We start from the raw sequence: 23,606 nt of genomic DNA, 5'->3' as shown, positions 1-23,606 counted from the left end.
TCCCAGTTTATTGTTTCCCTTCTAATCTTGCCTGCATTAGTTTTGTTTGTACAAAAACTTTTCAATTTGATATAATCAAAATTTTCTATTTTGTAGTCAATAGTGATCTCTAGTTCTTCTTTGGTCATAAATTCCTTCCTCTTCCACAGGTCTGAGAGGTAAACTATCCTATGCTCTTCCAATTTATTTATAATCTCATTCTTTATGCCTAGATCATGAACCCATTTTGACCTTATCTTGGTGTATGGTGTTAAGTGTGGGTCAATGCCTAGTTTCTGCCATACTAATTTCCAATTTTCCCAGCAATTTTTGTCAAATAATGCATTCTTATCCCCAAAACTGGGGTCTTTGGGTTTGCCAAACACTAGATAATTAAAGTTATTGGCTGTTTTGTCCTTTGAACCTAACCTATTCCATTGATCAACTAGTCTATTTCTTAGCCAATACCAGATGGTTTTAGTAACCGCTGCTTTATAATATAATTTTAGATCTGGTACAGCTAGGCCACCTTCATTTGATTTTTTTTTCATTAATTCCCTTGAAATTCTTGACCTTTTGTTTTTCCATATGAACTTTGTTGTTATTTTTTCTAGGTCATCAAAATAGTTTTTGGGAGTCTGATTGGTATAGCGCTAAATAAATAGATTAGTTTAGGTAGTATTGTCATCTTTATTATATTTGCTCGCCCAATCCAAGAGCATTTAATATTTTTCCAGTTGGTTAGATCAGACTTAATTTGTGTGGAAAGTGTTTTGTAGTTTTGCTCATAAAGTTTCTGATTTTCCCTTGGCAGATAGATTCCTAAATATTTTATACTATCAGTAGTTACTTTAAATGGAATTTCTCTTTGTAACTCTGACTGTTGGATTTTGTTAGTGATATATAAGAATGCTGATGACTTATGTGGGTTTATTTTATAACCAGCAACTTTGCTAAAGTTGTGGATTATTTCTAATAACTTTTTAGTAGAATCTCTGGGGTTCTCTAAGTATACCATCATATCATCAGCAAAGAGTGATAATTTGGTTTCCTCATTGCCTATTCTTATTCCTTTAATCTCTTTCTCAACTCTTATTGCCAAAGCTAGCATTTCTAATACAATATTAAATAGTAACGGTGATAGTGGGCAACCTTGTTTCACTCCTGATCTTATTGGGAATGGTTGCAGTTTGTCCCCATTACATATGATGCTTACTGCTGGTTTTAAATAGATGCTACTGATTATTTTAAGGAAAAGTCCATTTATTCCTATACTCTCAAGTGTTTTTAATAGGAATGGATGTTGGATTTTATCAAATGCTTTTTCTGCATCTATTGAGATGATCATATGGTTTTTGTTAATTTGGTTATTAATATGGCCAATTATACTGATAGTTTTCCTAATATTGAACCAGCCCTGCATTCCTGGTATAAATCCTACTTGATCATGGTGTATTATCCTGGGGATGATTTTCTGTAGTCTTTTTGCTAATATTTTATTTAAGATTTTAGCATCAATATTCATTAGGGAGATTGGTCTATAATTTTCTTTCTCTGTTTTCAACCTACCTGGTTTAGGTATCAGTACCATGTCTGTGTCATAAAAGGAATTTGGTAGGACTCCTTCATTCCCTATTTTTTCAAATAGTTTATAAAGCATTGGGACTAATTGTTCTTTGAATGTTTGGTAGAATTCACATGTAAATCCATCTGGTCCTGGGGATTTTTTTTTAGGGAGTTGATTAATAGCTTGTTCTATTTCTTTTTCTGAAATGGGAGTATTTAAGCAATTTACTTCCTCCTCTGATAATCTGGGAGAACTTCCCCTTTTCTTGAAGCTGCATATTGAAATTGTTGAGTAGCTCTGTTACATCTATCAAAAAGGCAAGGTGCCATTTCCATTCTGCATCATTGAGCTCTGGTACGTCTTTGTTTTTTGAAAGCAGAAAAGCTGTAATCTGTGGAAGCAAGTCATAGAAACATTTCAAAACTCTCCCTCGATTCAGCCAATGGACTTCTGTGTGATATAGAACATTTTCATACTCAACATTTAGCTCAGACAGAAATTCCTGAAATTGTCTGTGATTTAGTGCATTAGCTCTAATGAAGTTAATACAGGATACCACAATTTTCATAAGAGTCCTACTTCAGTGATTTACTACACAGCGTTTGTTGGTGGATGAGGCAGTGTATGGCTGTTGGATGAGAATGGTTATGTTTGTCCATCTCTTGGTTAATGCGAGCAATTACTCCTTTCTTAGACCCCACCATGCTAGGAGCACCATCAGTTGTCATGCTGCCTAGTTTAGCCTAGTCCAGCTCCAAACCATTCATAGTTTGGCAAACCTTTTCATAGATATCCTCTCCTGTAGTTGTTCCTTTGATGCTTTGTAGTGCAGCAAGCTCTTCTATGACTTCAAAGTAATCATTCGTCCCATGAATAAAAATTAGAAGTTGTGCAGAATTGGGAACATCATTGCTTTCGTTGAATGCCAAGGAAAAATATGAAATTTTTTTATGGAGTTTTGCAAATGCTGATGCAGATTGTCTCCCATTTCTTCAATCCTCCAGGTAATTGTAGGTCCTGAAAGACTCACTGTACTAAATAAATCGGCCTTCTCTGGACACATCTCTTTGGCAACAGAAAGAAGGCATTCTTTAACAAATTCTTCCTCCACGAATGGTCTGCCAGTACACTGTGCTATTAGCTTGGCAACTTGAAAACTTGCTCGCAGTGATGAAATATTTAGCTGCTTCTGCTTCACAATAGTATTTTGCTGAGTTGTCAATGTATTTTTCAGTTTTAATAGTTTATCTTTTCTCACTTCTCCAACCAATCATAATCGAATCAGTGATTCAATCAGTGTCAACACAAATTATATTCTTTGAACACAGAATATAGTGAGTGTCTGGCATATCAGACATACACCTCTTTCCTTGTACTGCATGAAAAAGTAATTATAAGTTCACTGTTCTTTGAATATCCTACACTCCGAGTCAGTTTTTCTTTTTCTTGACATCATTATTTCCTAGGGATTCCAAATTGCTATTAGTAAAATAACAATATATGTATACAGCACTACAAAAACAATATACCAACAATAACTTTGCCCACACAGAGACATACAGACTGCAATGCCCAACTTCCTCCAAGCTGCCTCTGGGCTGTGATGCCTCTGTTTCCTGCATACTCTCTCCCACTCTTTGTGCTCCTGCTTTCAACCTTCACTGCTGCAGTGAATTCCCCCTGCAGCGGCCGTGACACGCGCAGCATGCACTGTACATGTCCTGCGCCTGTCTGTTGTGGTGGCTACCGTTACTGTACAAGGCCGTGGGCCGTCAGTTCTCTGTCTTCTGCATCTCTCTCCCTTCCCCACACCACACACCCCGACCTGGGAACTTGCCTCACCTCAGTATCGCCTCACACTCTGTCTTGGCTGCCTCAGCCCAGTGCCAGAAGTGTGCGTTGCTATTGCGAGTTTAGGTCGAACGTCACTTCCAGTCTGATTTTGCCATAACCCGGCGGGCTGCATAAACGTCCTCAGCGGCTCGCATCTGGCCCGCAGGCCGTAGTTTGGGGACCCCTGGATTAGATCTTGACCTGGGAAAATCTCTGCCTAAGATTTCCCATACTGTTTGAATTTTGGATGAGGAAGTAGAAAAGGGGAAAAACCGTGTTCCTAATACAACAGTTAGTTATTAAATATAAGATAGAAATAATCATTTCTTACACAGCCAAATGGGAGCAGGAGGTAGAGCGTTCTTAGTAACAAACAAAAGGAAAGCCAATTTGGCTGGATGATAAAGTGTGAAGTGGAAGCAATATCCAGTGAGATAGAAAAATCAGATTGAGACAAAGCTGTGAAGTGCTTTAAAAGCTAAAGAGAGAAGTTTATATTTGGTGATAGAGGCAATTGGAAGCCCTTGGAGTATATCTATTAGGAGAGTGACATAGCCAGATCTGTGCTTAAGGAAAATCATGTTAGCAGCATTGTGGAAGATATACTGCAATGGTGAGACACTTGAAGCTGGGTGACCAGTTAGGAGAAAGGAGTTAAAACCTTTCAGACTCAAGTAAGACTTTACTGCCTTAATTCAGAATAACTAAGATGGTCGCTGTGTGAGTAGAGAATCTAGAGTCAGCAGTCTTATAGGAGGGATATTTTACAGCTTAAAAATGCAAATGTTGGCAATTAATTGAAGATGAAGAGTTGAGGATAACTTCAAGGACATGAAAGATGAATGTTGGTACATTTGACAGAAATAGGGAGTTTGAGAAGAAGAGTCAGACCCTGCGCTCTGGTCAAGGTCCTTTGATCCTAAAAGGCGCAAGAAAAAAGGTGGCAACAAAAAAGTGATTCATCAGAGACATCAGCACCAGAACAGCTCTAGCAGGGGCTTTAGCACCCCCTCCTCTGACTCCATCAGGCTACTTTTATTTAGGTTTAGATAAAGGTAGCTGCTTGTCAAAGTACTACCAAAAATGTACTTGTGCAGAAGAAGCAAGGTCACTTACATCAAGGATTACATCAGTGTCAGTCTCTATCTTGGATCTTTGAGATCTATACTATACTGTGCCATTAAATGGTTTTGGGGAAAGAAAATGAATTTTGTTTTGGATGTGTTGAGATTGTGATGTTGTGACCTCTATGGTATGTTCAGTTTGAAATGTCCAGTTTGCATTTTGTGATGTAGATTGAACCTCAGTGTAGAAACTGAATTAGATATATATGTGGGGAGAATGTGTAGAGGGAGTTGAAAAAAAGGGGCCTAGGGCAATTCTTTGGGGAAACTCCCATCATTGGAGGTGTAATAGGGACAATGAATTAGCAAAGAAGACTGAGAATGAGCAGTTGGATAAGATGAGAACTTAGGAAGAGCAGTGCCAAGAAGTCCAAAAGATTTTATAAGTCTAAAAAAGTGAAGTCTGAAAGAACAGATTCAGTAATTAAAATTTCATTAGTAACTTTGGAGAAAATAGTTTCAGTTGAGTAATAAAACTGGAAGCCAGACTGTAGAAAATTAAGAAGAGAGTGAATAGAAAAGAAGTGGAGGTTGGGAAGTCTTACTTGGGAGTCTGAAAGGTTTTTAACTCCTTTCTTCCCTGGGAATGGAGAGGAGTTACTCTTGGTTCATGAAAAATCTAGTCCAGTCACTGACATGCCTTTGGAGGTGTTGGAAATTTTCTCCAAAAGGTCTATGGGTGGTGAGATTGAAAGGATTTAGGCAGGACACTAAATAAAAATAAAGTTCAAACTAACCATATACTAGGTTATGTTTGAAGTTAAATTATCTAAATAAATATTGCTTAAATGAGCTACATTTCATGTGTCTACATTTGAGTTCTAGAGTTTAGACACTCCTAATCCCTGCCTTCTTCCAAGAATGATTTTGTTACTTTGTATATAATTTATTTGTGTGAGAAAAGGATGGGCATTTTGGTTTCCACAGTTAGGAAAATCAAATTGGAGAAATGAAACTTAAATTAGAAAACTAAAACCCCCAAGGACATTAAGGAATAATCAAACGTGGAGTTTTATCTTCTTTCAAAAGAATGAGGGGTTGAGATTCATGATGTGTAACTTCTGTAACATACAATTAATGGGGAATCAGGGGAGGAACTTGTATTTGAGCTAGGAAATAAAATGCTGCTTTTGGAATTTCAAAAATGTGTCTACTCACCTAGGCACCCATTCTTGCAAGAATATAAAATAAATCTTTCCTGCATTCATCAGTAAGTCTATGGAGTTCTTAGTAAGATATTTTGTTTCTTACATTTGTTTTCATATTGTTTCTCCTGATAAAAATGTATGCTTCTTGAGAGCAGAAGGTAATTTATTTTAAATTATTGAATTGTCATTGTGTAGGCTAAACAAAATGTCAAGTTAGTCTCTCCTATTTACCTTCCAGAAAGGTAGCATGGCAAAGAGGTGAGCCCAGCCTCTTATACCTGCTGACTTATGAGATGCTGGGAATCTCACAACTTCCTTGTGCTTTCTATCAGTGGCTTCACACTAAACTAAAAATAGATGCGACCAGGCTTCATTGACTTAGATAACCACTTTACGAATGTATTTTGGGCTAGGCATTGTGCTAAAGCCCTGGAAATACAAATATTGAAAAAAGACAATCCCTACTCTTACAGGGGTCCTTGAACTTTTTAAATAGAGGGCCAGTTCACCGTCCCTCAGACTGTTGGAGGACCGGACTATAGTAAAAACAAAAACTTTATTTTGTGGGCTTTTAAAAGAAACTTCATAGCCCTGGGTGAGGGGGATAATCGTCTTCAGCTGCTGCATCTGGCCCACTGGCCGGAGTTTTAGGATCCCTATGTCTAGGAGATTACAATTTAAACAGAGTAGACCCATAGGGAAAATGAAAAGCTGGGTTGGGAGAAGATACAGACAGGTGGAGAAGTCTGACAGAAGTCCTAGAGTAGTGTAGCCACGTAAGAAATAAGGAGATGTTGGAGTTAAGCTCTCTATTTCAGTGGAAGTTTGGCTTTCATAGACCTGCCCTCCAATCAGAAAGGCAGAGGGTAGTGATAGAGGTGCAATAGTAGAACTGATGAGATCTTGCTGGATGATCAGGTTGGATAACTTCCAACTCAGTACTCTGTCCACTCCTGAAAAGTAATCATGAAGTTTAAACCACTGAATATTCTATGGAAAAGCACGAAGGATTTGAGGGGAATTGAGATATAGGAATTAGCAATAGAGTGGAGTTTATAGATACATAGGGATAGAAAAATGTATTAGCTAGTCAGTACAGTCTAGCTAATTTAAGTTAAAGCTTACACATAGCACACAAGCTTTATTTGCTCAAATTTATGAGATGAGAAACCAGTTTAGGAAAGGTCAGAATCAATCAAAATTAGAGATGAGGTACATAGAATCCTGAAATTATAGCTAAGATTTGGTTTCTAAACCTGTCTCAAACCCTTATTATATTTCTTTTAAGACTGGGCAAGTCACTTAACCTCTTTCAGCCTCACTTTCCTCATTCCTAAAATTGGAACAATTAGAGCACCTACCTTTTAGGGTAGTATAAATATGTGTGGGACAGCAATCCTTACTCAAATTAAAATCAGAAACTCTCAAGATAAAAAGCAAAAAAGGATTTATTATAATCTCCCAAGAAAGAGCAACTCTCAAAAGACAAGGTGTCAGTAGAGGATTGCAAAGTGCAAATCACAAGGTTGTATAGAGCCTAATCAGAAGCCCCCAACCCTCCTTCTAATTGTTTCTCCCCTTGTTTGAGGAGTTCTAATTTACCCAGAATCCAGAAGCAAAGAATACTAGTCAATAACACACTTTTTACTGCATTAGGTACTTAAATGCTAATGAAAAGGTTGGGGGTGGAGGAGAAGGGGATAGGAAGGAAATGTTTGTTTATCCAAGATAATTGAACACTTTTAGCTATAGCTCAACTTGTTATTGTAAAGCCTCAAGTAACAATTAGGGCATAGGAAGAAGCCACAGTCTTATGAGAGGTCTTCATTCACTTTATCCCATTCAAATAAATTAACATGTAAAGTGCTATATAAATTCCAGCTGGCATGATTTTCTGTGATTAGGGATCTCAGTCTTTGAAGTTCACAGTTCTAGATCATCAAATCTGTGTCAGAACAGAATATCTGGTTCCTGATCTAGAGAATTCTGCAGCCCTGGACTAGGTGAATTCTGATGGTCATAATATTGGCTTCTGATTTTTTGGGGCTTTCTTCGGGGAGTACTTTTCTCTCCATTCTTTGATACAGAGGGCTAGATTTCTCAGTGGGCTAGATTTTTTTTTTCAGTTTTTATTTTATTTTTATTAAAGCTTTTTATTTTCAAAACATATGTATGGATAATTTTTAGGATTCATCCTTGCAAAACCCTCATATTCCAGTTTTTTCCCTCCCTTCCCCCAGCCCCTCCTAGACGGCAAGTAATCCAATATATGTTAAACATGTGCAGTTCTTCTATACATATTTCCACAATTATCATGCTGCACCAGAAAAATCAGATCAAAAAGGAAAAAAAAAGATGAGAAAGAAAACAAAATGCAAGCAAATAACAACAAAAAGGGTGAAAATGCTATGTTGTATTCAGACTCAGTTCCCACAGTCCTCTTTCTGAATGTAAATGGCTCTCATCATCATAAGATCATTGGAACTGGCCTGAATCATTTCATTGTTGAAAAAAAGCCATGTCCATCAGAACTGATCATCATATAATTTTTCTCTTGCTGTTTATATTAATCTCCTGATTCTTTTCATTTCACTTAGCATCAGTTCATGTAAGTCTCTCTAGGCCTCTCTGAAATCACCCTGCTGATTATTTCTTATAGAACAATAATTTTCCATAACAATATACCAAAACTTATTCAGCCATTCCCTAACTGATGGGCATCCACTCAGTTTCCAGTTTCCTGCTCTTAAAAAAAAGGGCTGCCACAAACATTTTTGCACATGTGGGTCCCTTTCCCTTTGATCTCTTTGGGATACAAACCCAGTAGAAACACTGCTGGATGAAAAGATATGTACATTTTGATAGCCATTTGGGCACAGTTCCAAATTTCTCTCCAGAATGGTTGAATCAGTTCACAACTTTACCAACAAGGTATTAAGTGTCCCACTTTTCCCACATCCCCTCCAACATTCATCATTATTTTTTTCTTGTCATCTTCGCCATAGATTTTTTTCTTATGGACTATACCTTAAATCCAAATCACTATGGCTCTCATTGATTGACTTACCTTAGGTCTCAGGCATGCTTACTTGATCATTGTGTATTTTGATCACAGATCAAAGACTCTGATTGGCTTTTGTTTCTATATTGTTTCTATTTTGTACTGAAACTTTTAAGTGTCTTCCCCTTCCAGATTGTTGTTTGTAAAAGAGGCCATTCTTTGATTCATTTCTTACCTAGCTTTAATCACTGATTGGATATTGCCTCAAGTCAAATTGAGAGCTGTTACAGAGCTTAGTTTAAAAAGGCCAAGGTCTTCTACTGCATCCTAGGCCATCCTAGTAGTCATCCTGATCTTTTATCTTGTCAGTGGATCCAGATGTCTCTGGAGGAGGAAGTGAGGCTTGTGACTTTGCATAGACTTCTTTCACTTAAATTCAACTCACTTGCATGTCATAGCATCACCTCCCTAATGTCTCGGATCTCTTTGAGAAGAAAGGACAAACCACAACATCATCAAAACATGTATTTAATGAAGGTCATTTATGCGAGGTACTATGCTATGCTAGGTACACCAGAGATTATCAAAATAAAATTGAAACTTTTCTTCAGGAAAGCTTCATTTTGTTGAGTTAGAAAATATGTATATACACAATAAATCCTTGGTAATTTTTTGAGGGAAGAATCATTGACAGTGGACTATTGCACAAGATGAATTTCAATAGGGGATAAAATATTAAGTCTTGGATGTAGTTTTTAAAATCAATTGTACAAATGAAAGATAAGAGATAGATTAACATGTGAAAAGTGGCTAGGAGTTTTGGTAACTATGAGCTTATTCTGAGTCATAATTGTTATGTGGGTGTTAAAAAAGCTGATGCAGAAATAAGCTACAATAATAGCATTAGAAGATCCAGAACAAGAGAAATCATAGTTCCACTGTACTCTGCTTAAGCCACATATTTTTAGTTCTGGGCATAACATTCCATTTGAATTGTCTTAAGAAAATTCTGAAGATCACCTGGCAAGATAAAGTATCAGACAATGAGGTCCTTTCAAGTTCTGCCAAGCATTCAAAATTTACTGCAGAAAGTACAACTCCAATGGGCTAGCCATGTTGTTTGAATGCCAAATGTATGTTTGCCTAAAAGACTATTTTATGGAACTCATACAAGGCAAGCATTCACTGGAAAGTTTAGAAGTGACACAAGGATATTCTCGGAATCTCTCTAAACAACTTTGATTGTGTGACATGGAAGACACTGGCAAAGGATTGTCCAGCATGGCAGCATGTCCTCATTAAAAAAAAAAAAAAAGCACTATACTCTATCAGCAGAGCAAAATTGAAGTAAGTCAAAAAGAAACAAGATGTGCAAATTTGGTAACATCACCACTCCAAATGTTGATATGGGCTATTTGTGCCTGACTCAGAATCTTCTGAGTTCATATTGGTCTTACCAGACACAGTTGGACACATTGTACCTTTGCTATAGTTATGTCATTTTCATCCTCTTTCAGAATGAAGAACAACAACCAGCCAATCATGGAGGTGGGAGGTGGTTCTTGACTTGGAAGATTGAGATTCAAACCGGCTAAAGTGAGAAAGTAATGCTTTCTAGATATGAATAAGTGTGAAGATCGTGTATTTTAAAATCAGCCGGAGTCAGGAATTCAGGTTAGGGGAAAATCGTCAGTCTTTATTCTCAGTGAAGAAGGATCAGAGGTGGAAGGGAATCGGCGATAGCAATGTGTGCAGCTGAGTCAAGAAGCTAGCTAGACCAGCAGCCACACGACCAGCAGCTAGGATTATGGAACCCAGGCCCAATTTCTCCCAGCTTCTCTTCCTGTCTCTCTCTGCCTCCACCCACCAAAATCGTCATTTCCTATACAACACGTCAGGACTTGCAGGGAGAATGGGCGGGGGCCATTCTTTATCCAATCATGTATATTAATAGAGTATAGCCCAATTACTGTTTAGCCTCATGGGACCTCAGTGCATCAACTCAAACCTCAGCCCATTACAAATAGGGAACACTGAAATGGAACAGAAATCAGAGATAGAGTGTCATGTTAGTAACAGCTGAATCTGAAAGTGTTGTTAAGAGGAATAATGAATAAATCAAGAAAAGTAAATTGGAATCAGGTTGTTAAGGGCTTTAAATGTAAGACTGCAGGTAACAAGAAGCAGAACTAATGTAGAATAGTCTTTAGAAGATATTTTGATGGATTTGATGGAGCTATGAATGATCTATGAAAGCAACCTTTAAGGAAGTCATTTGAAATTATATTAATAAACTAAATTGTTCCTAACCTTTGATTTAGGCTATATACCCTGAAAAATTTAGTGTAGTAAATAAATTGTTGCAGAGTTGGAATTACGAAGACTCAAATTCTGATCTTCCAATATTTACAATGGATTGAATAAATCACTTAATCTCTCTAGGTTTGTTTCCTCATCTGTAAAATGGATTAATAATAATAACACCTACTTCATAAGATTGTTGAGAAGATCAAATGAAATAACACGCATAAAAGATTTTGGCAAATTTTAAAGTATTATGTGAATGCTAGCTATTACTGTTATGTATGAGTTATTCCTTTTTCATTTATGTTGGATTAGGTGGTGAAGTGTCTCCCAACTCTGAAATTCTGCAATTTAGCAACATTTTAATAACTTTTTTTTTTTTTGCATAATCCCCATTTTTTTTTAATGAACAAATTCACAAATTTACCAACAGTGTTTTATGTGACTATCTATTCGAAACATTTTTTAACTAGTATGCTGTGGCCCACTCTTTCAGCGCTGTCAGATACCTTTGTTCCTTAGGATGCTAGGATTTCCTGAAGGGTTTTGAGGGATTTCTTCTCTGCTGTCATGAGCTTGATCCTCTGCTCCCTCACTGGCTGTGTCTTCTCCTCCTCCTCCCCATTGTTAAACAGCAGTGATTAGCAGCTCTAGTTTCATTTAACCACTTAACATCATTTAGCTTTTATTGAGGAATATTTATTTTGAACATGTAAAAAGAATGAATTTATGAATATTTTCCCCCTCCCCCACTAACTTAAGTCTTAGCTCAGTTCCTACCTAGCATTTGTTCCACCAAATTCAGGTCCATATGCCCATGACTGCTGGACAAGTCCTCATCTCAACTACCTGAGTCCAAAAGATCATTTGTGAAGATGACTCCTTTTTCCTCAGGACATTGATGCTGGGCTGGCTGCTAGCACTTGTATGGACTCAAACTCCCAGATTCCTGCAGCTTGCTTTCTTGATTTTTCAAAACATTCAAGATTGGAAACTCCATTCCCTTCACCTAAACAGGAAAAGATCAAATACAGAGGCCACGGATCAAGACTCTTTCATAGGACCCTGTAAAAGAAGGCCTCGAAAGTCTTATCACCAAAGTAGGGATAAAGTAACAATGCCCAAAGGGCAGATGGAGGCTGACTTAGTTTTTGAACATGCTCTCATTTTAGCTACTCAGCCAGTTAAAAGGCTTCTCCTAATCATGTGGTTAGCAAATCAGAACCAGTTATAGAATATCTGAATCTGCTTAGACTTAAAGTTAAAGTCTTCCTTGAAAAGTCCCAGTCTTTTCAAGGTATTTCTATTTTAGAATATTATAACTCTGTATCAGGCCCCTCAGCTCTTCTATGTGGGAAGAAGCCTTTTTTGGTTCTCTGCACATGCTCCAGACTCATTACACTTCTAACATTGACTAACATTACCATCAAAACTGTAGCTCAATGTAAGTTATTTCTGTTTCTGTTGAGTAGTAGGCTTAAGCTGTCATCCAGTGTCTACTAAAAACTGTAAAAAGCTACTGTAACTATTTGAAAAGTACCTCTTTATCTATTTACAATACCTATCAATAACTTTATTCACAACATAATAGGACATCTTACTGAAATCCACTTAGGCAAGGCCAAGTTTAATCTGTTCCCTCAAACCACTTATGTAATTTTGCTTTCCTTCCTGAATGAAAATGTTGTTCCTTGTTGTGTTTAAATGCCTTTCCCAAACTTGTCTAAAGGGATGGGTAGAAATAGATGTAGACTTTCTAAAACAATTCTTTATGTAATCTAACTTCTTGCTAGCTCCCTTATTGCTCTCACCCTTTCTCTTTTATTCACATTAACAACAATAAGTTTCCTGATCTCTACCTTCCTAGAATATCTAGGAAGAAGTTGAAATTCTTCGATATTTAGGAAAGAACTTTTGTAATATTTATTATTCAAGACTATAAAATATTTCCTTAGCTCTGGTTTCCCTCAGCTTTTCCTTTATATAGTCCTAAATATGTTGGTTTTTTTTTTTAAAATCAGACTGCTTTGTAGAGTAACTGTTGGCTACCGTAAATTGTCTCTCCTTATTCCCTCACCCCTTTAGAATGTAAGCTCTTTGAGATTAGGAAATGTTCTATTTTTGCCATTATATCCCCAATATCTGGTATAATAGAAAACATTTGATAAGTGCTTGTTGATACATTGATTGAATGTGACTAATGTGATAATAGAATTGAATTGCTTTTCTATTTGTGTCTAGTCTTCAAAAGAATCAATTAAGCTCAAATTGGGAAATTATGTCAGTTGAGGTGAATTGGTCTAGATATATTATAGTTAAATTATTTATGTGGAAATTTCTGTATTCTTAGAGAAAACAAGTTTAATGACTATGCTTTTGTTCAGACTGGGATTCAAATGGACAAACCAACATGACAAACTGATGCTACTGCTCTGTTTCCTTTTGTGGTCTAAACACTCTGTGTGTTACGTGTGAGAGAGAAGAGGTACTTACTAGTGCATGCACAACTAAACTAATAATTATTTTTGTTATGCCAAATGAGGTTTTTTTTTAATTGCTTGCAATCTTAAAGCTTGATTTTGCCAAATTTCAGAGTGAATTGTGATTTTACATAAAACAAAGCATATTAGTATATGTTTAAGAATTATATTGTAGTGAGAATAATTTATTTTTCAAACAAAAGAAAATTTTACTTGTCACCTTTAATTTTTAAATTATATTTCTAATCAAACGTATTACATTTTAAGAAAAACTGCAGGAATACAAGGTAGACTGGAAAATGGAGGGGAAGCTTAGCTTTACTGTGGAGTCTGAGTCTGGGTGTAACCTAACTAGCTAGAGGATATGCAATTCATGATTGACAGCGGGACTAGCATTATGCAAATAGTGTAAGAGAGAACAGCAGCTCAGGAACAGTGATCAGGGGCTCTGTTAGGGATCTTTCTACACACGCCACTCTAGTTTTTCATTCTTCTGTTTCCTGTGTTTGTAAATAAATAGCACAAAACAGTTTTTACTTCATTTATTTTACTAAAAAGCAAAGCTACAATGCAGTTTCAGTTTATCAGTTAGATATACATGTTTGAGAAACGGATAGTCTCATTAAATTAGATAATTTTTAGAAGGGCACCATGCTTATCTTTGGACCTTTGTGTATTAAATCCTGTTTAGGGCTGTTCTCTTTATACACAAGTGTGTTTTGCTTGTGCCTTCCTGTCTTCAGTGAAAAGCCTTATGTAGGTCAGGCTTGGCTTAAGCAGATTTCCTGAACCTGCGTCAGCTTAAGCTGGAGGAATTTTAATAAACCCTCCCCTGTAGGCGTGGGCCTAAATGAGGCTAGCCTAGTTAAGCCTGATCTTTTTTTCTGTTTGTGAAAAAGAGCTGAGCAGAGCCAGAGACTGCATGGTGGTTTCAGAAACTGCCTACTTAATTCGGAAATAACAATGGTTGGAAAGGCTAGATCTTCTAATTTTACCTTATCTGAAAAGCTTGATTTGCTAAAGCTGGTGAAGCCATATGTTAAAATTCTTGAAGAACACACTAATAAACATTCAGTAATAGTGGAAAAGAACAAATGCTGGGATATCATAGCAGATAAATATAATGCTGTTGGAGTAGATCGCCCTCCTCGTACAGCACAAGGCCTGCGTACCCTCTATAAAAGGCTCAAAGAATACGCCAAACAGGAGCTCTTGCAGCAAAAGGAGACTCTGTTAGATCATAGGAGCAGTATTTCTGAGCCAACCAAGAAAGTTGTGGAAATGATTCCCCAGATTTCCAGTGTGTGCCTAGGAAGAGACAAGAACTATATACAAAGGTAAGATTTATTTTACTTTTTTTTTTAAACTGGAAAATTATGGCGCCTCCTATCTTTTGAGCTTTGCTTTGCTCTGATACTAAGATACAGATGTGCATAGTAAGCTTCACTACAGATGGGAAATCGTGTCTTTGTTTTGCTTTGTTAAATACAAAAAAGTCACCTTGTAACTTTCTCTGCATTAAATTCATTTTTGTGTTTTTATTTTTACCTTTGTCTAGTTTCCAGGTAGTGAGATATTGGGGGGAAAAATGAAATTTGTACTTGCAACCTATATCCTTTATCTAATTTAACAGTGAATTACTTAGATACAGGTTCAAAATAAGTTATCTCTTCACCTTCAATGCTCACTTTAGGCAAATTGCTAATGGAAGCTATATTTTGCATATAACTTTAAAAAAATTTTGAATTTTGGTATCAGGGAAGATAAACTCGATCCTTTATTATCTCCTAGTAGTAGTCATAAATTATAATTGTCTCTAGATATTTAATACACTTCCAACTGAAAACAACTTAAATACAACCCTAAATGAATAATGAAAACATTTTTACATATAAAGAAAAGATTTAAATAATTTTTAGCAGCTTATTCTACATCTTGAACACATTTATAAGTAGGAGAGTTTTTGCTTTTTTGACTTTTTGTACATTAAGATTAGTAATTTCTCTTTGTTCTTTTAGCACTCAGGTTTGAGTTACAGGTCTAAAAGTAAGTGTGAAGGCTTTCTCTTAAAACTTTCTAATTATGTTAAACTTTCAACTTGTAATAATATCTCTACAAGCAATTTTTTTCCCTTTAGGGTGAGTGGACAGTTATGTTCAATTTCATTTTAGATTTGTACTGTTAGGTACCCAACTGAGAATCATTAAAGCCATTAAAAAATCTAAGTTGAAGTAATTTGAAAACTAAAAAGGTCAACTTTTATTAGCATTCTGCTCTGATTAGATATCTTCCAATTGCATTTATTGTGGACTTTAAGGAGTGACTTCTCATTCATTCAGCAACCAGTGTCTTCCAAATAATGCTTTCTGAGGTCTTCCTCTTTATATAGACTTTATACTTCTAGAATTGCTATTAGCTAGTGAAATGATTTTTAAGTTATGAAAGAGACAAGAAAAAAAATTATCACCTAGAGGTGATATCAGTTTTTCTACTTAGCTGAGAGAACCTTAAAAAAAACCCAGTTCATTTGTACAATTAGATATTGATTATAATTAGTTGATAATACGGGATAAATAATTAAGGCAAACTAGAATTTTGGCATGCAGTGATCTAATTTATGCTACTATTGGTTAAAATAAATAGAATGATTACTGATTATCTTAACATGACATAGATTTTGAAAATTAACATTCAATAATAGGAAATTTATAGAAGTTTTTCCACTTGTTAATTATCAGAAAATGTTTTCATTTATCATTGTAGGGTAAAGGGTTCCTTGAATTATGTGTACAATGCCTTTGCACAGGTTTTTTGTTTGCAACCTTATTCCAAGGAAAAATATGCACAAAGCTTGAATTATCCAAAATTCAAATTACTCAAATTTTTTTTTAAAGTGCTGATACTGAGAATGAATCATAAATGGATGGTATCTGCTTACAATGGGTCATTTGATCCTTTTACTACTAGAAGGCAAATATTTTTTAAATTGTATGTATTTTGAAAATAAAAAGCTATTATTCAAAGATAATTTTCAACATTCACCCTTACAAACCCTTGTGTTCCAAATTTTTATCCCTCCTTTACCAAACCCACTCCTCTCCACTGGCAGCAAGTAATCCAGTATATGTTAAACGTGTGTAATTCTTCTATACATATATCCACATTTATCATGCAAGGCAAATAATTTATTATTTTCATTTTATATATGTAGAAATTTGGGCTCATAGAATTTATGACTTGTTCAAAGTCATTTAGCTAATCAGTAATAGAACTGTAATAAATACCAGCCCTTCTGATTCCAAGTCCAGTGGTTTTTTCACCTTACCATACTTCCTGTCACTTAATGTTTTTCTAGAGATTTGAGTGTATTAGAGAAAGTAGTGAATATACATTCTCTATAATGAATATTCAAAGTATGCAAAATTTCTTAGATTGAGTGGGATTATGAAGCATGCCTTTAAAAAGATTGTATACTTTGTTACTTTGTACAATATATATATTATACTTTTTGCTATCTTCTGAATTTCCTTTTTCTTTTTTCCACCTGTCTTTACTTTTCTTCTACTACTGTTAAGGGTGACCTCTTTTAGGTTCTTGAATAATATGAATAACTCTTTAAGATTTTTTCCATTTAATATTATAGATATTTACCATACAATTTAAGTAATTTAAAATGTTACTAATCTCAAAATGCCCTAAAATATTTATATCAACTTAAATTAATATTTTTCATTACTTTTTTACTTGTTTGTTTAAAACAAGAATCTGCAATTTAAGTGACCTGGGTTCTGGTCTTAGCTCTGCCATTAATAGCTTTGTGGCACTGGTCAAGTTACTTAATACCTCTAGTTCTGAGTTTTTTCATCTACAGAGTAAGGATATTAAACTAAATCTAAAGTCTTTCCCAGGTCTTAACTATTAATGATTCAGTAATACTAAGCTTGCCTATTGATTTCCTCAAGTGCCCTGTTTATTCTTCAGAAGGAAAAACATCACTGTGAATAAGAATGTCTGATTATACTACTTTTGTAGAATTTGTTTTGTATATTCTTTGGTTTTTAAGTTTCTTGAATTGACATCTCTTTTAAAATCATATATTGATACTAATGAATTTTCACTTATATTTTGATTCTCAGAAAAACCTTTTTTTAAATATCAGCACTCTATCCCTTTAAATGACCTTCTCTAGAATAATTTTACACTCATTATGATTTTTTACAATGTTCTGACCAAAACAGAACATAGACTTATGTATGTGATATTGTTATTTTACTTGGGATTATGATGCTTATTCTTTTCTTTTTTAATTTTTAATTTTTTAATAGCCTTTTATTTACAGGTTATATGTATGGGTAACTTTACAGCATTGACAATTGCCAAATCTCTTGTTCCAATTTTTCTCCTCCTTCCCCCCACTCCCTCCCCCAGATGGCAGGATGACCAGTAGATGTTAAATATATTAAAATACAAATTAGATACACAATAAGTATACATGACCAAACTGTTATTTTGCTGTACAAAAAGAATTGGACTCTGAAATATTGTATAATTAGCCTGTGAAGGAAATCAAAAATGCAGGTGGGCAAAAATATAGGGATTGGGAATTCAGTGTAATGGTTTTTAGTCATCTCCCAGAATTCTTTCTCTGGTAGCTGGTTCAGTTCATTACTGCTCCATTGGAACTGATTTAGTTCATCTCATTGCTGGGGATGGCCAGGTCCATCAGAATTGGTCATGATGTTTATTCTTAATTGAGATTAATACACCCAATTAAGTCATACTCTCTGGGAAAGGGGTAGCAAATTTAAAAAATCCAGAGTAATACGAAAAGCTCATTCTTAGTCACTTAAACCTCTCCCCATCTAGATTTTTGAGCATAGTTTCTAATATACAATTAAACTTGCTTCTTATTGATTTGAATTATATCTTTATTTTCTTATTTTGATTTTGGAGGAGGTGATGTTAAAAAAATGAAATGTTAAAAAGACATTTAGGGAAAAGGTTTTTGAAGAAACTTCTTCAATCCATAGACTGGATTATAAAAAATTGAGTGCCTTAAAGTTGGTAAAAACACTTTCCTCAGAATTTGTGAGATAGGAAGTACAAGGAATCATAAGACTAACAGTATTATTGTGTATATTATCTCATTTGAGCCTCTTAACAGTATCAGATAGGTACTTCAGATAATATTATCATCATTTATACATGAGGAAACTGAGGCTGGGAGATTTTTAAGTGTTTTATTTGTGGTCACTCAATTATTAAAAGTATCAGAAGTAGGATTCAAACCTAGGGGTTCTTGACTCTAAGTGCAGTGTTTCATCTATTATTATACATGAGAAATTGAGTCGAGACAGGTTAATTGATTAGTCCATGGTCACACAGCTAGCGAATAATGGCTCTGAGCTTTTGAAAAAATAAAAAATATTGGTAGTTGCAAGAGATGGAAGCCTTTTGTCTATAGTCATAAGATTTAAATTTTTTAAAAAATATATTGGCTCAGCCCTCCTTTAAAGTTGCAGTCATGGAGATTATTTTGTGTTTTTGGTTTCAATGGATTTTATGGCCCAGGTGTATATTGTGGCCCAGCTTTATTCTGTGAGTCTTGTTTTCTGAGAACCAGCTTAGAAAAGTTGTCTTCAACAGAAGATTGGCCATCAGATAATGATCTCTTCCCCTTCACCCCCTCAGTGACTCTGATCTAGAATGAAGAGCTTGATTTGCATCTATGTAAGGAAGTACTCATGTATGAAATTAGCCAATATTCTGTTCTAGAATTTAATATTTTTTCTTAATACTGTACATTTCATATCTTTATTTTATTTGTATCTCTTAAGCAGATAACTTAGCTTTTTTCTTTTTCTTTTTTAAAATCATGGATATTGATAAATTTGAATTTATAATTCCATCAAGCTCTTTCTTAAGGGTTATACACTTGGACTTTTTAGTTTTAAAAGGAAATGAGACTAGATAGTAATTTATCAGAAAAATGGAAGAATGTAAGAACCTAGATATTTGGGGCATATTTCACTCTTTTCAACAAACATTTTTAAAAGTTTCTGTAGTCTTCTTTGTCTATCTGCAGAGGGGAGAAAAAGAGAAGATTTAGATGAGAAATAGTTGACTGTATTTGAGCTTTTGGTCAGTGACTTGGTGATAAGATTTAAATTATTGAATTGCTAAATGCATATGCATATATGCTATATCCCAAAAGCCTACTGTACTTTGAAATGTTAACAGTTTAAAATTGAAATTTTGGGAAATTTTGTATATATAATTAGTAATCATTAACACATTCCAAGCTTTTGACAAAAACTAATAGTTCTTCAAGAATGTGTACTTTGTGATATAATCTATATTTTAAAATTTATATCATCATAAAAATCTGTAATACTACCTGTTTCCTTTCCCCCCAAATTAAGTTTCATTATATTTTGCAAGTTGCTAGTCATTTAATAGCATTAAATTAATGGGTGAAAAAATAGGATGGCTGAGGAAATACTATCACTTCAAGATATATTGGGAGGAGCAGTAGGTTTGGAATTGGAGGACCCTTGTTCAAATATTAGCTCCCCTACCTCTCTAATTTTTTTTTTCCTGAGGCAATTGGATGACTTGCTCAGGGTCACACAGTTAGGAAGTGTTAAGTTTCTGAGGTCATATTTGAACTCGGGTCCTCCTGACTTCAGGGGCTGGTGCTCTATCTACTGCATCACATAACTGTCCCCTATTTGTCTAATTTTGATTCAGAGGAGAATTCAGTGGAATAGGAAGAGGGATTTGAGGATTTAGGCTGAAATAGAGAAAGCACACGTCTGAAAGCCTAGAAAACATTAAATTGCCATATGTATCAGACCATGTGATTTTTCCTCTGCTCATTAACTGAGTAGAAGTAGTAGGTTCCCTAGAATCAGCCTGCTACTCTTGGTTTATTCCCTAGGTTTATGCGTGTTAAAATGTGATTTTGGTTTGTATTTTTCCTTTGCTTAATGGTAGGTGGTTGTCATATGCAGTTAGATAAAATTTGCACATGAAATTTAAAAGGCTTCAAGAGACATAATTTCTAGGTAATTTAGTCATTTCATTAATCAGGCCAGCCCATTTATTAATAAAAGGATGGTCATTTGGCCGTCTCTCTAGACCAAAGATCCTTCATGGTGGTAGGCTCACAGCTTATATGTCTTTGGAAAAGTAGGTTAGAAAAGTCAATACTGATTAGTTAACAGTTAGTGAGAATGAATATTATAGAGGATGGACTATATTACAGTGAGGATCTTGTGATATATGACTTGGGTCATTCAAATCTTGGTCAAAGGGACTTATCAATTTCCATTTCACATCTCTGACAAAAGAGAAAATCAACTTTTTTGAGACCTCTCTGAGCAAAACGAATGCCCAAACTTATAATTTCTTCTACTGTTTGATTAGATTTTGTCCTGGATAAATTTCTGCCAAAGATTTCCCATATGGTTGATTTCTAAATGAGGAAGTAGAAAAGGGGAAAAATCTTAGTCCTAATACAGTAGTTATTAAATACAAGAGAGAAAATAATCATTTTTTCACATACAATGTCATTCTGAGACTAGAATTTTAGAATATTACTGTTTATTAGTATTTTAATTAAAATGACCGAGCTTTAAATGTTAAAGATTTACAGGATTTAGGAAAACATGTACTCTAAATATGCTTTTGTTTCATTTCATTTGATGTGTATGTTTGTGTGTGTGCTTTAGTGCAAACGTGGATAAGGAAGCGCATGCAGGTACCAGTTTGCCACAGGTGATGTTGGATCACCATCCCGTTGCTATTACAGTGGAATTGGACCAAGAAGAAGATATTAAACCACCTCCTTCACTAATTGTAGATTCTCAACAGAATGAGACATTAGAGCAAAGAGAAGAACATGAACTTGTCCATGTTATGGAGAGAGCTTCACCTTCACTTTCCTCTGTTGATACAAGAATGACATTATCACCATCTTCTCTTCCAAGGAGAGATGAATTTTTTAGACATGAAAGTGGAGAACATTTTAGACCATTATTTGGATATGATCCACAAACATTGCAAATGATCAAGGAGGAGCATCAGGTAATTTTAGAAAATCAAAGAAAATTTGGACTCTATGTTCAAGAAAAAAGGGATGGATTAAAGAGAAGGCAGCAACTTGAGGAAGAGCTTCTAAAAGCAAAAATCAAAGTGGAGAAATTGAGAGCAATACGCCTAAGACGGGATCTTCCTGAATACAACAGTGTCTAATTATTTATCTTTTTTTGTCTGAATAATCTGAAAATTTCACCTGTGATTTATTTAATTAAATTGTTTTGACAGAGTCGGTTTCATAAGGGAATATGCAGGATGAGAATATATATTCCTAAAATACTAGTTTCCACTGTTATATAAAAACTCTTTTAAAGTTTCTTATATCAGATCTTTTGATTGATGTCTTTAATTCACATTTTAAAATTTCCTCCTAAATTTTATATGTGAGTAGTTTTAATGGCTGGTCTTAAAGATGTTTTTTACTTTTTTCATTTAAGTTAGTAAAAGTTTTAGAAAAAATTTGCACTTCTGGCCTAGAAATATTCAAGTTGATCTTTAAAAGAGGGAAAATGCCAATTAGAGATTTTCTAATAATCTTTTTAAGTGTGGTAATTTATTAAAAATTAGTTGCTCTATGTGACACTGATTTTCATATCTTATTCTCTTTTTAAAAATATTTTTGATGTCTTTTTACATTACAGTCATTTTTGAAATTACTGCTCTTCTCTGCCGCTCCTACAAGGAATTCTCCCTTGTAATAAAGGAAAACAGTTAAGCAAAACCACCAGATTTAAATGTATAACTGACAGTATATACAACATTCTGCCCCAGTATTACTACCCCTTTGCTGAGAAAGAGGTCACACCTTAATCTTTTTAAAGATTAAATCATAGAAACATAGAGTTTTACAGCTTTAAGGGACCTTATAAGAGATCATACCCTTTCATTTTATAGAGGAAGAAACTGAGATGCAAGCAATACAGATATAGTATTAGAATCCATTTCTGATTTAGAATCTAGTCATCTTTTTATTATGCCACAAATATCACCACCCGTTTTAAACATTCCAAATTGTGGTTAGCTTAGCAAAAAAAAATGTAAATATATGTGTGTATATGTACATATTATGTGTACAGAAATTTAAAAAAAAAGTTGTTTCATTAAAAAATTCATTTCAGAGTTGTGGCAAGGGAATTTTGTAAATTATTTTTACTTTGCATAAAAATGAAGAAAACTTATCCACTTTTTGTATATTTGGCTTGTAACCTTAAAATTTGCCTTAATTTAATACTTCTCAGTATTCAGTGGGTATTTCAATAAAATTAGTATTGAAAAACTAAAATAGTAGTGTGTTACATCTACCAAAATAAAATAACATATCCAGATTTATTTGTAACCTATGATATGATCTGAGACCCAACTCAAGTGTTTTTTTTTCTAAAACTTATTCCAATTGTACAAAATTTATAGATTTTGAACATAGAAATTCTTGACTTCAAAAAATAAATTTCAAAGTATGTCTTACTCTTATTCTTGAATAAAAAATTATTACTATATGTAATGTCAAAATTTTTTAAAAAGTAAAATTACCATCATCGTTCAGATACCTCTGATACTCAATACAATCCAGATATTTTGAATAGTTATTAAAATGTGTAGATGATTTAATTTTTTTTGCTTTTTTATCCAAATAAGTTTATATAGACTTAACCTGTATCTCATTACAACTCATTGTTTAATAACTTATAGAAACATTCCAGTTAAATTCTAGAAACATATTTAAAGTTGTAAAGTATTGAAATATTTTTTAAAAAAAATTTTTCTAGGTCCATCAGCCTTTTATTTCTATTTCTTGCGACTTTACTCTCTAATGTTGTTGATTAGAAATGGACTTCTGAGAAAATTTAGATAAAATATGGTTTTTACATAGCAATTGCTTATGTCTCTTAGTTGAATAGAGCAAAAATAGAAACCCTTGGGGGAAAAATTGATTTTTAAAAAATATATGTGCGTTTTTTAATATATGCATTCTTTTGAATTTAAAATAATTCACTTTTTTTCTTTGTTGCAGTACCTTAAATTCTAAAATTCATTTTCTTCACGTTTTTTCATTTTCTTTTTGTATTCTGA

The 23,606-nt window shown here is 34.4% G+C and overlaps 2 protein-coding genes across 3 annotated transcripts in view; both read left to right on the top strand.

Moving 5' to 3' along the window:
• Positions 1 to 23,606, top strand: part of RAD54B (RAD54 homolog B) — a 111,172-nt gene that overhangs the window by 28,111 nt on the left and 59,455 nt on the right. The gene's annotated exons all lie outside the window — the stretch shown is intronic.
• Positions 13,681 to 22,634, top strand: FSBP (fibrinogen silencer binding protein). The gene is made up of 2 exons (XM_003760250.4): positions 13,681 to 14,773; positions 21,170 to 22,634. The coding sequence occupies exons 1-2, from the start codon at positions 14,400 to 14,402 to the stop codon at positions 21,690 to 21,692; spliced, it is 897 nt and encodes a 298-aa protein (XP_003760298.1). The 5' UTR covers positions 13,681 to 14,399; the 3' UTR covers positions 21,693 to 22,634.

Source organism: Sarcophilus harrisii, chromosome 1 (assembly GCF_902635505.1).
Source record: "Sarcophilus harrisii chromosome 1, mSarHar1.11, whole genome shotgun sequence".
NCBI lineage: Eukaryota > Metazoa > Chordata > Mammalia > Dasyuromorphia > Dasyuridae > Sarcophilus > Sarcophilus harrisii.
This window is presented reverse-complemented; position numbering and strand designations above follow the sequence as displayed.